At 42.6% G+C, this 14891-nt stretch overlaps 1 protein-coding gene across 4 annotated transcripts in view; it reads right to left on the minus strand.

The window, feature by feature from the left end:
- Positions 1 to 2502: 2502 nt before the first annotated feature.
- LOC127005480 (huntingtin-like) overlaps positions 2503 to 14891 on the minus strand; it is a 39587-nt gene continuing 27198 nt past the window's right edge. For all 4 annotated transcript variants that reach the window (XM_050874378.1, XM_050874375.1, XM_050874376.1 and 1 more), the window contains exons 35-49: positions 13985 to 14238; positions 13433 to 13597; positions 12889 to 13039; positions 11996 to 12173; positions 10999 to 11189; positions 10206 to 10405; positions 9801 to 9941; positions 8534 to 8710; positions 7607 to 7730; positions 7130 to 7263; positions 6302 to 6492; positions 5474 to 5583; positions 4811 to 5017; positions 4243 to 4424; positions 2503 to 4066 (exon numbers count right to left, since the gene is read on the minus strand). In XM_050874378.1, the coding sequence (XP_050730335.1) occupies positions 3124 to 4066; positions 4243 to 4424; positions 4811 to 5017; positions 5474 to 5583; positions 6302 to 6492; positions 7130 to 7263; positions 7607 to 7730; positions 8534 to 8710; positions 9801 to 9941; positions 10206 to 10405; positions 10999 to 11189; positions 11996 to 12173; positions 12889 to 13039; positions 13433 to 13597; positions 13985 to 14238 (3348 nt within the window). In that variant the 3' untranslated portion in view covers positions 2503 to 3123. The remainder of the gene's footprint in view (positions 4067 to 4242; positions 4425 to 4810; positions 5018 to 5473; positions 5584 to 6301; positions 6493 to 7129; positions 7264 to 7606; positions 7731 to 8533; positions 8711 to 9800; positions 9942 to 10205; positions 10406 to 10998; positions 11190 to 11995; positions 12174 to 12888; positions 13040 to 13432; positions 13598 to 13984; positions 14239 to 14891) is intronic.

A 14891-nucleotide genomic window follows, 5' to 3' on the forward strand; every position in this document is an offset into this window, starting at 1 on the left:
ACACACCTCTGCCTCGCCCCCTCCTGCTATGCTTTGCCACATCTACATTTATGGTTTGTCTATTTTTTCCTTTTTTCTGAGTTTCCTGGTTTAATTTTGCTCTCTTTTTCCTTTTCTTTAATCTCCTTTTCTTGATTTTCCTTTCCCTTTCGTTTGACACATGTACATTTATGGTTTTTTGTCTATTTTTTCCTTTTTTTATGAGTTTCCTGGTTTAATTTTGCTCTCTTTTTCCTTTTCTTTAATCTCCTTTTCTTGATTTTCCTTTCCTTTTCGTTTGACACATCTGCATTTATGGTTTTATGTCTATTTTTCCTTTTTTCTGAGTTTTTTGCTTTTATTTTCCTCTCTTTTTCCTTTCCTTCACTCTCCTTTTCTTTATTTTCCTTCCCTTTCCTTTGCCACATCTACATTTATATAGTATGTCTATTTTTTTCCCTTTTTTCCTGTCCCGTTTTCAATTTCCTTTGCTTTCCTTCTCTTTTTCCTTCCCTTCCCTTTCCTTTGCCACATCTACGTTTATATAGTATGTCTATTTTCCCTTTTTTCCTGTCCTGTTTTCAATCTCCTTTGCTTCCCTTCTCTTTTTCCTTCCCTTCCCTTTCCTTTGCCACATCTACGTTTATATAGTATGTCTATTTTTCCTTTTTTCCTGTCCCGTTTTCAATTTCCTTTGCTTTCCTTCTCTTCTTCCTTCCCTTTAATTCCTTTGCCACATACATTTATGGTTTAATTCTCCTTTTCCTTCACTTTTCCTTCTCCTTTCCTTCACTTTTCCTTCTCCTTTCCTTCACTTTCCTTAATTTTTCGTCCAATTTTCCTCCTAGAGTTCATTCCACACCGTTAATTGATGCGTTGGGAAAAGGTGAAATTCATATAAATACCTCAAACTCATTCACTTGACCTATAGCTTTAATTACGTGTATTAACCCAATCACGTATATATATTCACGTGTTCATTAATGGGTAAATCCGTAATATATATAGCATACTTATTTAATTTAATGGCTATATATACATCGCCGGCCGCCCGCTGACGTGTCAAAATACCGGTCGGCGTGATAAGAGCTGATATAGATAACGATTAAAGATGTATAGCCGTATATGTTTATCGCCACACACCCCTACCACGAGCCATGCCGATGATGTTGCCCTATTCTATACGATATTCTTTGTTTCATATATATAGACTATAACAACATAGATCCATTATCACACTCTGTACTGCCAGTAGAGAGAGAGAGAGAGAGAGAGAGAGAGAGAGAGAGAGAGAGAGAGAGAGAGAGAGAGAGAGAGAGAGAGAGATTGCTGATAAGATGCTAATAAGATGGGGTTGGGATGGCATGCTCCTCCCTAGCTTCTCCTTTGTTGTTTACTTGCAACAATTAATAAACTATCAATCAATCAATTATTCCATATCTATATCTTTCGGCCACTCCCTTGACTATAATTTATACTTCAATCAATCAATCAATCTTGACTCTTGTAGGAGCAGTGAGTAGCAGGCTTTTTTTTTTCATTATTGTTTCCTTTTTTCTGCCCTTGAACTGTTTCCTCTACTATAAGAAAAAATAAAAAAATTAAAAAAATAAAAAATAAAAAATAAAAAATATATATATACTTTTGACAAGCTGTGTACCGGCAGGAAGCACCACTCTCCTTCTCATCGTCGGGGAGCGGCAACAGCTGCAAGCAAAAGAGGGCAAGCTGTAATGATCTACTCAATTATATCTCTGCGTCCCACGAAGCACACGATAAATTAATTAACCCAAACCCAGGGAGTGTTTTCCGGCACCGGGGATCAAACCCACGACCGGCTAGATGGGAAGCTGCTCCTTAACCACTGGACCAAAGAGGTTAATTTCCTGTGTCCTGTCTTGCGGTAATGGGTTCTCACCATTTTTTGGGCAAATTTGTGTTTGTCAGCAACCTGAGCCAGATATGATATACTGGCTAATGAATAACTTGGGGTGACATCGCAGCCACATTTTAGATTTTGAGAGCAAGAAGCATCCTCCTCCCTTGGGCTGGCCATGACAGTCCCCTAAAGCTGCCTCCACTTGGCCCTGTGGCCATCCTCACAGGGTGGGGAAGGGCCACTCTTCACCTTGGGGAGGCTGGACAGGTTGAGTCTTTTCCTAATGCAATGTAACATTAGCTTTGTAAAAGAAGACCTTCATCCTTGATATATCTCAAAAGTCAAATCTCAAAAATCTAAAATATCTCTGCTCAGCATCACAGTGCAAAATTATCTTCCACACAGTAAAACATTGGTCATCCAGTACTTGAGCCAGCAGCTTTAACTAAATGAAATCATATCACAAAATTTAAATAACTTATAATTATCTCCTTTACATTTTCCAAAGGAGATAATTATAAGTTATTGAACTTTTACTTAGTGTGGTTTTGTGAGTTTACTAAAATATATGATCTAAAGCCATACTGTAGCACTCTTCTCTATTCACCTCCCTTAAAACAAACATGCCTGTGAATAACAGATCATTGGAATGTCAACATTTAAGAGACTATTTTATTAGAAATATCACCCACATATCACAGCCATTTCTACATATATATGGGTTGGCTGTGATCTCCGAGGCTAGTTTCTGACTGGATGCCCTTCCCAGTGCCAACCCTCCTCAGGGCGGGTGCTGGCCTGGACAGCCCCAGCACCAGGACAGGCCACACCCACACCCGCCAAGAGGGGCACACATGCAGCCCCACAGCCTGAGCACCGTGGGGCCCTGCACCTAACTTTCTGAAATAGATTTTGAGTTCAAGAAGAATTAAAATATATATATATAAAGTTCCTTTGTCAGATGTGTTTACAAAACGATGAGTCTAATATAATTAACTGTATTATGTGACTATTATCAACAATATTTCTCTTGATAACTATACAATAAGTTTTAAATATATGTACACAATATAAGTATGTACAAAGCATTCACACCTTTAACCAGTTCAGGCAAATGTCAATTTCAGTAAGTCAAAGTGGAAGCTCATATTTCTATTACTATGAAATTATTACCTTACAAGTCAAGTTAGATGGACTAAAACAGCAGTGACGGGAACTGAACTGGCTGGTTCACATGAGCTCTACAAAACTTACATCCTCTAATTTTAGTCTTTAATGCAATCCAGCAGCTCCTGAAAAGGGGAGCCTGGAGTAGCCACAGCCTGGAACACGGCTTCAAACTTGACCTTCTGCTCCTCAGTGGCAAGACTCTGCCGGAAATGGGATGCAGCCAGACAGAAGATCTGTATGTCTCTTGCATCCAGCTTACCCAACCGAGCCTGGACTGAGGGGAAAGCAGCTCTCAGCCACCTGTTGCTGGACGCAGCAATGAAGAAGCAAGTGAGGCACCAGACAGCCAGGGATACAGGGCTGCGCTGGGTGAAGTTACTGAGGGAGAGAAGCACCCATTCCTGCACCAGACCTTCCCCACTCTCCCCGATGGCTCCCTCAAACACCTGGAACAGTGTCGAGGCCAGCAGGTGAGGGTGTGGCTGGTGGGAGGATATGTATTCGGTAATGACCTTGTTGAGGATCTGGCTGGCTGGGAGGATGTCCAGCAGGCACGGTCCCAGCAGGCCAGCCACCACCCCGGCCTCATGCGGGTACCCAACACGGATCCGATCAAAGAAGACGGAAAGTTTTTCCATGACTAGAAGGAGAGTCTCTGGGTCTGATGCGTTGCTGTCCTGTGAGACTCCTGGTTCAAGTGCCGCATTGTTTCTCACATTGGCATACAGGGCAGTGATGAAAAGGGGCAGGGCAGCGATGGAGGTGGAGGGAGTGCCGTTCAAGACCAGATCCATCACCAGCTTTGAGATCACCTCCACAGTGTTGCTGGAGAGCTGCTGCACCAACACCAGCCGCTCCACGCCCCTCAGAACCTGGTGAAGGAGCCTCGGGGTGGTGGTGAGGGAGGCTGCAGTGGTGAGGGCCATGTGGAGGGCAGTGGAGGGCAGTGTGGGGTCTGGAAGGGTCTCATAATGCTCCACCAGGTACACCCACACCTCCCACACCCCGACTTCATGGCTCTCACACTCACGGCTCTTCCTGGAATGTCGAGAGGAGAATTAAGCTCATTAACATTTTGAGCTATAAAAAGAAATCAAAAGGATGCAGTCACAACACTTCAATGGCTATAACTTGACTGCTTCCTCTGGTGTCAAAAAGATAAATGAAAATGGGGACAAGGATGCAATCACAACAGTTCCCTAGCTATGCCTCACCCATCGTTGTATTTGAGGATGTAGTTAGCTGCCAGGATGATGAGGGGCGGGCTGTCCTCTGGGGGCCCCTGCAGCAGGTAGAGAAGCCCCTGAACCGCACAGGAACGCACCGACACCTGGCCGCTCTTGAGTCCGCCCTCCACGATGTGCACCACGCCCTCACTCAGCGATGAGCTCACCTCCTGGCAAGCACGGTAAGACTCCTTCAGTATACATGCCAGTCTTAAGTTGATATTGTTAAATGCTTTCGAACCTCACGTCAATTTTTCCAAAGGCAAAAAAGGAAACAAGTCAGGTTCTCATGAGTGGTATTTTAGGTTCATGGAACAGAAGGGTCAAACTACGGCCAGGGTCATACAACTTGTTTTTGTTTCTGTTTTTGTACTTTGGTCTTGAGCTGCTTCCCTGTTTTTTTTTTTTTTTTTTTTTTAAAAACAAAGGAGATGGCTCAAGGGCAACAAAAAATGAGGGAAAAAAAAAAAAAAAAAAAAAAAACTGGACCTGTAAAAAAATAACTAAAATAAAATAAAAGGAGGATATACAGATGAAATAAGACAGAGAGACTAACCTGCTTGGCCAGCCTGAGTGTCGCCAAAGCCTTGCAGGTGGCCAGGATGATGTACTGCTGGGTTATGTGGTCCTCAATGGGGTGCAGGGTGTGTAGGGGGATCAGCGACTCCAGCACCCAGCGATGGTGCGCCGCGGAACAAAACAGATCACACAGGCAGCTCACAGACTTCACCACCTCTGCCACTACTGACGCACACAAGCCACTCTGCCACACACAGAAGACATTGATTACGGGGACATATGATAAAAGTTTTCCTTGATCACACCAAATGACTCGTCTGATTTGTTACTGAAAGCTATGAAAGGGCATCAAGGGAAAATCAAAATGAGCTATAGACCCAAACAGAGACCACTTGAAGAGTATACATGGATATGGAAAATAAGAGTAACAGTAGAGTAAGTAAAAGAATATAAATAAAGGAAGGGGAAATAGGAAACATAAGAACACAAGAAAATAAGAACATAAAAGTTAATAAGAAAAGAAATAGAGGAACATAAGGACACTAGATAGAAGAACATAAGAAGAAGAATAGGAGGTACTGATAACTGAACCTGTGCATTAGAGGAATCATAAGAGCACAAGAAAATAAGAACATAAGGAAAGAAAAAGAACATAAGAACAGAACATACTAATGACTGAGTCTGTTGCATTAGATCATACCTGTGGACGCAGCCAAGAGGAATAAAGGTAGTGGAGGAAGTGGAGGCAGGACTGCACATCAAGACCACAGCTCGCCAGTTGCTGTTCTCGGATCTCAAACTCATAACAGCCTGAAAGAGAGCATCACAAAATTCACTCATTGCTTCCTTGGTCTGCCTCTCTGCCTGCCCATCCACTGAGACCACTCCCAACATTCCCATTCCCTCCAATCTTCACATCTTTAGCATCACTTTACTCTGTCTCCCTCTGTCTCTGCCTCTCTGCCTGTCCATCCACTGAGACCACTCCCAACATTTCCATTCCCTCCAATCTTCACATCTATAGCATCACTTTACTCTGTCTCCCTCTGTCTCTGCCTCTCTGCCTGCCCATCCACTGAGACCGCTCCCAACATTCCCATTCCCTCCAATCTTCACATCATTGACATCACTTTACTGTACATTTTGGTGAATAAAGTACACTACCACTTTATATGCAAGTGAATTCTGAGGAGCAAATATGCAGAGATAAAAAAAAAGTGTTTATGGTAACTAAATCAATATGGAGTTACATTTATGTTAGTGCCAGTCATAAATCAATGGAAAACTCAACATGCCAATACATTACATTAGCATCCATCATTAAAAGGCTATTTCCTGGCAGACAAATCATGAAAAGAACATGTGGTTAAGTCCTGCATATTATTTTAACCCAGGTCTGTCTTAACTATAAAAAGGGTATCACTCTTATCTAACTAACTAACTTACAACTTCTGAACAAACTATTTCTTATCATTTCTTATCGAGACAATTTATTTATTCATATATATTCAGGTCATGCGTTCCACACCTGTATGGAGGTAGGTGTCGGGGGAGTCTGGCGGCTCTGCGTGGCTGTTGAGTGCCGTCACCAGGTACTCGACAGATGCTTGGCCCAGGTGGTAGGGTGGCGTCTGCTGGGGGCCTCCTCGGGTCAGGTGCTGGACCTCCCGTAGTTTGTCGTGGAGGCGTGACATGATCTCCTGCAGTTTGTGTCCGGCCCTGGCAGGTGAGAGAACATGATCAGTGATAGTGTATTTTATTCACCAAGATATACAGTAAAGTGATGACAGAGATGTGAAGATTGGAGGGAATGGGAATGTTGGGAGTGGTCTCAGTGGATGGACAGGCAGAGAGACAGTGACAGAGAGAGACAGAGAGTAAAATAATGACAAAGATGTGAAGATTGGAGGGAATGGGAATGTTGGGAGTGGTCTCAGTGGATGGACAGGCAGAGAGGCAGACCATGGAAGCAATAAGTGAGTGTGTATAAGGCAAATCAATGACTGTTTCCTTCTTTACCTAGAGTCTGAAGGCCACTCAATTAAAGATCTTATCAGCTAATTTGACAAAGAAACTCTACCATACACTCTTTAGTCACAAATCAGGGAGACCGAAAATCTTCGTACATAAAAAATGTGATATGTTCATGTCCACTCAGTTAAAGATACAAAGAAAGTCTACCATACATTTTTTTAGTTACAGGGAGACAAGAACCTTACAACATATATAGAAAAAAATGTGATGCATGTACAAACTGTTCTACATAATATAAGTATCCATTTTCCTTAACAAAATCAACTCTATACAGTGACGCTTTTTCCATCACTCTCATTATATAAGTAGCCTGCAAACCTACTTCGAGGTGAGGTAGGACGGTGGCTTGTCTCGTGGCAGGCTTAACAGGTGGCCACTGTGGGGGTTGCCGGGGACAGGCAGAAGTAAAGTCTGGATGAGAAGGGCAGTGATGCCGCGCACAGCCAAAGAAAGACTCTGTGTAAGAAGAAATGTACTTTGTTATCACTTGGTAGCCACTGAAGTGAGAGTTCCATGACATTACAATAAAAATAGGATTCACTTAAAGTATCAAGAGAGGTTCCACTATAATTTCTTTCCAGCCCCTTAAGAGAAGTAAAAATATTGCAACCTACTTTCTAACAATACCAAATTATGAAGGCAATGTATTAGTGTGTATTTTGCATTTAATATGGTCAATAAACTACATATTTAACTATCTCTAAGTCTAAAGAGTGGTAGCTGCAAGCCTTGATAAATCATCCAATAGATACTGCGTTAAAATCAAGCCTCCAGCCATAACAAACAGTGTGTGCTTTACCAGGTTGATGAAGGGCAGTTCCGCCGGTGGAGTGCTCTCGCTCGGGGTGGCGTTTAGCACGGACAGCAGGGCCATCCACGTCTCCTCAAACTGCTGCCGCCCAATCCACCCAAACAGCTCCATCCTGAGGAACAATACTGTATCAGCCTCCATCTTTGACATATTACCTTCATTTGATCATTATTTATTCAGTCCGTCGTTGCATTTTTTTTTTTTTTTTTTTTGTTATTATTTCATGTTGCCTGTAAATGCTTGAACACAGCTGCATAAGTCTCCACTCTTGCAACCTGATTTATTTGTATTTATTTGAAACTTGATTTATTTTGTAATTTATTTCTTACTACATGAATATGATTTTTGCTGGTACTTCATGCTTCCTGAAAATGACTAGGTCGAGGATGTCTTACAAAAAACAGCGTCATCCTGGCATACACGACAGTGAACCTCTACCCTTGGCACATGATAATTATTTGAACACTAATCCATCAGTTCGTTGGGGCTGTTCTTCCACACTTCCTAAAAATGATCAGGTTGAGAATGTCTTAAAGAAAACATCATCATCCTGGGAAACTACAATAAACCTCTACCCTTGACACATTACAATTATTTGAACACTAATCCTTTAGTTCTTTGGGGCTGTTCTTCCACACTTCCTAAAAATGATCAGGTTGAGAATGTCTTAAAGAAAACATCGTCATCCTGGAAAACAACAATGAACCTCTACCCTTGACACATTACAATTATTTGAACACTATTCCATCAGTTCTTTGGGGCTGTTCTTTCACACTACCTGAAAATAAGCAGGTTGAGAATGTCTTAAAGAAAACACTGTCATCCTGGAAAACAACAATGAACCTCTACCCTTGACACATTACAATTATTTGAATACTAATCCTTCAGTTCTTTTGGGCTATTATTTCACACTACCTGAAAATGAACTGCTTAAGAACATCTGTCTCCTGCAGCAAGTCAACAGGGACTGGAGGGAGGGAGGTGCTGTGCTCCCCCGTGAACTGAGGCGTCCAACCAAGGGCCCACACATCAGGGGCCACCCGCACCACACTGTTGAGGGCAGGGACTCGCCCCACGCCCATGGTGATGCCCCTGAGGAAAGAGAGACAGGCATCACGAACATGAACTGAGACAAGTATTACAGTCATCACCAGTCATCATCATCTTATGTGCAATGTTAGAGTTTCCCATATATGAGGTTAGACCAGTTGCTGAGATGCTTACAACTATAGATCAGTTTAAGGAGGACTAAGGGACGAATGGAAAGGACGAATGGAAAATGAAAAGATGTGGAAACAAGATTGAGTGTTGTAGGAACTGGGACTGGGATGGAAGGAAAAGAGGGACAAAGGGAACAAATTTTAACAGCAAGGGAGGTAGCTAAAAAAAAAAAAAAATAAATAAATAAAAAAAAAACTGGAACAAAAAGGCCCACTAGACACTGCTGGGGAAAAAAAAAAAAAAAAAAAAAAAAAAAAAAATGAACGAGACACCAGAAGAGAGAAAACAGAATGAGACCAGGGGAGAGAAAACAGATTGAGACCAGAGGAGAGAAAACAGATTGAGACCAGGGGAGAGAAAACAGAATGAGACCAGGGGAGAGAAAACAGAATGAGACCAGGGGAGAGAAAACAGAATGAGACCAGGGGAGAGAAAACAGAATGAGACCAGGGGAGAGAAAACAGAATGAGACCAGGGGAGAGAAAACAGAATGAGACCAGGGGAGAGAAAACAGATTGAGACCAGGGGAGAGAAAACAGAATGAGACCAGGGGAGAGAAAACAGAATGAGACCAGGGGAGAGAAAACAGAATGAGACCAGGGGAGAGAAAACAGAATGAGACCAGGGGAGAGAAAACAGAATGAGAGCAGGGAGAGACAACAGAATGAGACCAGGGAGAAAAACAGAATGAGACCAGGGGAGAGAAAACAGATTGAGACCAGGGGAGAGAAAACAGAATGAGACCAGGGGAGAGAAAACAGAATGAGACCAGGGGAGAGAAAACAGAATGAGACCAGGGGAGAGAAAACAGAATGAGACCAGGGGAGAGAAAACAGAATGAGACCAGGGGAGAGAAAACAGAATGAGACCAGGGGAGAGAAAACAGAATGAGACCAGAAGCGACAAGCAAGAAAAAGCTGAAAATGAAAGCACAGGGAAGGACATAACTTAGGCTACACACCTGATGGGCTGGGCGACACACGGGGGAAGGTGACGCAAGTTGCCGCCTTCTAGAAACACCACAAGCTGCATCAGTCTGCGGCAGGCCACCAGCAGGCTGCTCTCCCCGCCGTTCAGGCACTGCATCAGGGGCGCTGGGAGGCTGGAGGGATGGAAGCAGGAGAGTGAGTGTCATTAGTACTCCTCATTATGTTTTGACTGACTCTATGAAGCGTAAATTCAAGTGTCAAAAAGTAGTAGTTAGTGCAAAGGGAAGTGAGGGGAAGTGTATGTCAGTGTGGCAGAGAGAAGTGTTAAGTTACCTAGACACCCATGTGACACTACACTTGTTAACCTAAACCCTGACATCCATGAGACACTTTCTACTTGTGAATTTAAACCCTAACACCACCCCCATACCCCCCACCTTGGCAGTGCCCGGGGCTTGACGAGGTGGGATGTGGCAGCATGCAGGGCAGCCACCACGGAGCACACGTATGAGGTCCTGTCGGAGAGGCCCAGCAGCCCCGCCAGTGTGCTGCAGCGGAGCACGGCGTCCACACAGCTGAGGCACAGGCTGGCCACCTCAATGCTCACACTGCCCAGCCACACTTGCCAATGGAGGTACTGGAATGACACAAGGCAGAGACATTTTTCTAGCTATATATGGAATGAGGTTTGTTAATGGATATGAGAGAAAGAAATTTGTGTTTATGAATATGAGAGATAAAGAGAATTTTATGTTTATGTATGTAATATAATGTAGGAACGAGAGGGACAAAGGATGGAAGTAATGTATAAGAGAAAGAGATTTGTGTTTATCTATGAATATGAGAAAGATAGAGAGAATTTTATGTTTATGTATGTAATATAATGGAGGGACGAGAGGGACAAAGGATGGAAGTAATGGGGAGGATGGAAATAAAAGGGAGAGGGGAGGGAAATCAAATGTAAAGGAAGAAATAATAGAAAATAGGATTGAGTAGAAAAGGAAAGGAAATAACAAGACTCCAGTATACATGACTTACTGATAAGAATCCACTTCAAACCTGTCACTATATCTATATTTTTTATTATCTCAGCTGTAATCTAAGTAAGTCTAAAAGTAACTGTAAATAGTATCCTGTATAAAAACGGACATGACAAAAAAAACACCCACTCTAGAAATGCCTGACTTAATTATTTGACACACACACACACACCCACACATCGCCACTCACCTCCATGGCCAGCAGTGCAAATCTAAGGATATGTTCTGAGTGTTCTGGGAGGACCTGAGCACCCCAGGGTAGGCGTGTCATGCCCCCGAGGTACTCCACCACGGCCGGCGCCAGGGTGTCCACCACGCTGCCGATGCCGTCCTCACCCGCCAACAGCTTGCACACCCGCTCACTGTACTTGTTGCCGCCACCTGGGGAGAGACGGATGAGGAGAGGGATGAAAGGGACGAAGGAGGAATGTGATGGGAAGGGGGTAAGGGAGGGAGAAGTAAATAAGTAAGGTGGAAGAGAGGGATGGTGGGATGAAGGGAGAAAGTGATGGGGAAGGGGTGAGGGAGAAATATAAGGAAATAGGTAAGGAAAAAGAGAGGGATGGAGAGACAATGGAAGAAAGTGATGGGGAGGGGGTAAGTGAAGGAGAAATCAAAGTAAATGGGTAAGGAAGAAGGAGAGGGACGAAGGATGGAAGTAATGGGAAGGAAGGGAATAAAAGGGAGAGGGGAGGAAGGAAATAAAATGGAAAGGAAGAAATAAAAGAAATATGAAGGATTGCATAGAAAAGGAAATGAAAAGGGAAACCAAAAAAAGAAGGTTATGATGAAATGAAAAACAAACATTGATTTTATCTAGATATTTATACACACTTTAAATCATAGGAAGATATATATAGATATTTATTGACCGCGAAACACAATATAACCACATATTGTAAAACAGAATAATTCCAAAACAGACACAAACAGTAAAACAAAACAAAAATAATATCAGTGAATACGAAACAATTAAGTTACAGTAAAACACAAGTACTTGGCTGAAATCACATGAGTAACTTTCAGAATATACCCCAAGTATCTGGAATTTAAATTTATCTGGCACCTCTGAATCCCTACAGTTCCCAATTATCATAAGGGATTTACTGTATATACAATTTAACACACACACACACACACACACACAAAAAAAAAAAACATACAAGAGCTACCACCCAAGACTCTACCTGGCGTGAAGGTGTGGTGTGGGCGTGGCAGGGAGGCAGCGACCCGGGCCAGGTGCTGCAGGAGGATGACCTTGCTGGCCGTGTACAGAGGCGCCTCCCCCTGGCCACTGCCGCTGCTGCACTCCTCGCTGTCCCCTGTCTCGACGGAGCTGTTGCACTCGCCCCAGTCACGGTTAGCCTGTGTAGACATGTGAGTGGGTATTTCAAAGGATTGTGAATGGGAAATGATAAAGGGCTTTGGATTGAGTTTGAAGTGTAGAAAATATTATGTCATCAATATGTTCTGTCCATGTGATGTCAAAGGAAGGAACGAAAAAAATTAACGATAAAATAAACAAAATATAAGAGATAAAAAAGTAAACATATTATATTGACTTTTGTACTACTTGCCTTTTCCTGTGGATGTGAGGCAACATCCAAGAAAGAAGCAGAAAAAAAAGAAAATCATAAAAATTCAACATTTAAAATAAGAGAAAGATTAGCGGCCTAGGCCACAAGAGAGAAATATCTTGAAACAAATGAATGAATGATTGGTGTGCGACACATAAGTTAATTAAAATCACTAATCAAAAGAATAGATAATAACAAAACTTGAAAAATTAAAATAAACTCAAATAAAACCCATCTCACCAAATGAGAGTACAGTAAACCATCGATATAACGGTTTAATTGGGGGGGAACTTCGTCCGTTAATGCCGAAAGACGTTAATGTAATTACCGGGAGCGGGTGGTTCAAAAACTATTCTCGGTCGATCTCCATGGATTTCTGACCGTCTGACCTTTTCCGTTATATCCAAAATCCGTTATATCGAGGGTTGACTGTAATTGTAACGGTCATTGTAGTGGATATTAGTGAAGAAGAACCAGGGAGACAGACACGCAAGACCCCATACCTGCAGGGTGGAGGTGAGGCCAAGTCTGAGTGTGTGTGTGAGCAGGGCCGTGTTGAACGACTTGCCCGACATGACGTTGATGATCTCACTGTACTCCAGGTGGCTCAGCAGCTGTCCACACTCCAGGCCGCCCCCCTCGCCATGCTGACACCTGCACCCCGACACACAACACTCATTAGCAGGTGCGACTTAGGTACATATTCTTAAACTCAGGCTCCCTCTATAACTGTTTTCTAAGGCCACAAGAAGATTAATCTGGTTTTCATGGGTAATTTTCCAGTTCAGGCTCCTATTATGCTTGTTTTCTAAGGCAGGTTGATGTTACGAGCAAAGATGTCTATTATACTTTAATGAACTAAACTCTATTCCTTGTTATTCAGTTGGGTTACACATCATCCCACAAAACGTCTTAATCAAAAGCTCTACACACTTTTTTTTTTCATTAGAGGAGGGATGGTTATATGCAGCAAACAAATGACAAAAGTAATTACAGTTGCTGCTATATCAATTACGTAGCCCAATAAAACATAAATGGCGTACTTACCTATTCCTTACTAACTGTAGGTACCATGAGAGGTCCAGTCTGGTGGCCGAGGGCGCTGTGGTGTGGTGGGGAGGCGAGGTGAGGGATGCATCAGAGCCAGACCCCACACTTATCCCATGCACCTGCCCTACGAGACGCTCCAGCAGGCCATACAAGTGCCCATACCTGTGTACCAAGGGCGGGAAATAGGGTCGTATTTTAAAACACTTTGTCCCCCAAGTTCATATATTTGACAAGGCTTTCATAGGAGTTGTGGGCATATCCAGGGGTAGTTTCATGACCTTGGTGGTAGTGTGACCCTTCCTCTGTACCATGAACCTAATAAAGCACTCACTATAACCTGAATGATCCCCTCTTTGACCTCTAGAAATAGCTGATGTGAGAAGCAAAAGTGTCATAAAAAAACCCCATAGAATTGCTGCAAGGCCTGACTAGGGTGCGTATGTTAAGCAGGCAACCAGCTGAGTATTGCATGAACCTAAAATCAAACCTAAAGTGGCACAAGAAAGTTACAATCCCCCCAAACAACCACTCATCGATGAACCAACTCACCGTTTTACAAGTTTGTGGTTTTTGAGGAAGGAGATAATCTTGGTGGTGTCCTCGAGGGGTAACTGAGATGCGACCTGGCCCGGAGACATGGCCAGGAGCAGCTGTAGTCGTCGCGTGGCCAGGGCGCAGGCGGCTCTGGTGACGGCCAGGTAGGGTGACGCAAGCAGCCGTTCCACGATGAAGATGACCAACGCACCGGACTGTGAGATGTGCACCCCAGACACAAGGGATATGATGTGCCCTCCGTACTCGGCCTGAAGAGGAGGGAAACAGTCTTATGGATCAACACGAATGGGACACTGTCATACTAAATCCACTCCACTTTGAAAAAAAAACCACAATCTTCATTCTGTCATTCCTTTCACTGGTAAACTCTGGAACATATTTTTTTCTACTGTATTTCTCCCCCTTCTACAACAAACTTTTCAAAAGGAGTGTATCAAGAAACCTCTGGATATAAATCTGATAATTTCTTTAGGATCTTTCTCTAATCTCTTTACAGGAACAGCATTTTTTAAGACCTTTTTTTTTACTGGATAGAATGAATAAATAAATAAATATACAAATAAATAAATAAACATAAATAAATATACAAATGAATAGAGAAACACTTGTAAAATGAGGTCATGATTTAAGCAGACACTTCCTACTTAAAAGAAAAGATTAATACAGGATCGAGAGTCATCTGCTTGCCAGTGAGAGACAGAATAAACTACTTAATCTGAAAAGAAAAAAAAAAAAAAAAAAAAAACACTCCAATATCTGCTGATGAGTGAGGTCAATATCTGATGGTGAGGAAAAGTATATTCATGCCTTTGATTTTAATTCATATTTTTTGTTTTTTTACCCTAGTTGTGGTTCATGTGTGGTTAATTAAAGTTATTTCCCACACTTTAAGATCCCCACA

Source organism: Eriocheir sinensis, chromosome 30 (genome assembly GCF_024679095.1).
Source record: "Eriocheir sinensis breed Jianghai 21 chromosome 30, ASM2467909v1, whole genome shotgun sequence".
Taxonomy (NCBI): Eukaryota; Metazoa; Arthropoda; class Malacostraca; order Decapoda; family Varunidae; genus Eriocheir; species Eriocheir sinensis.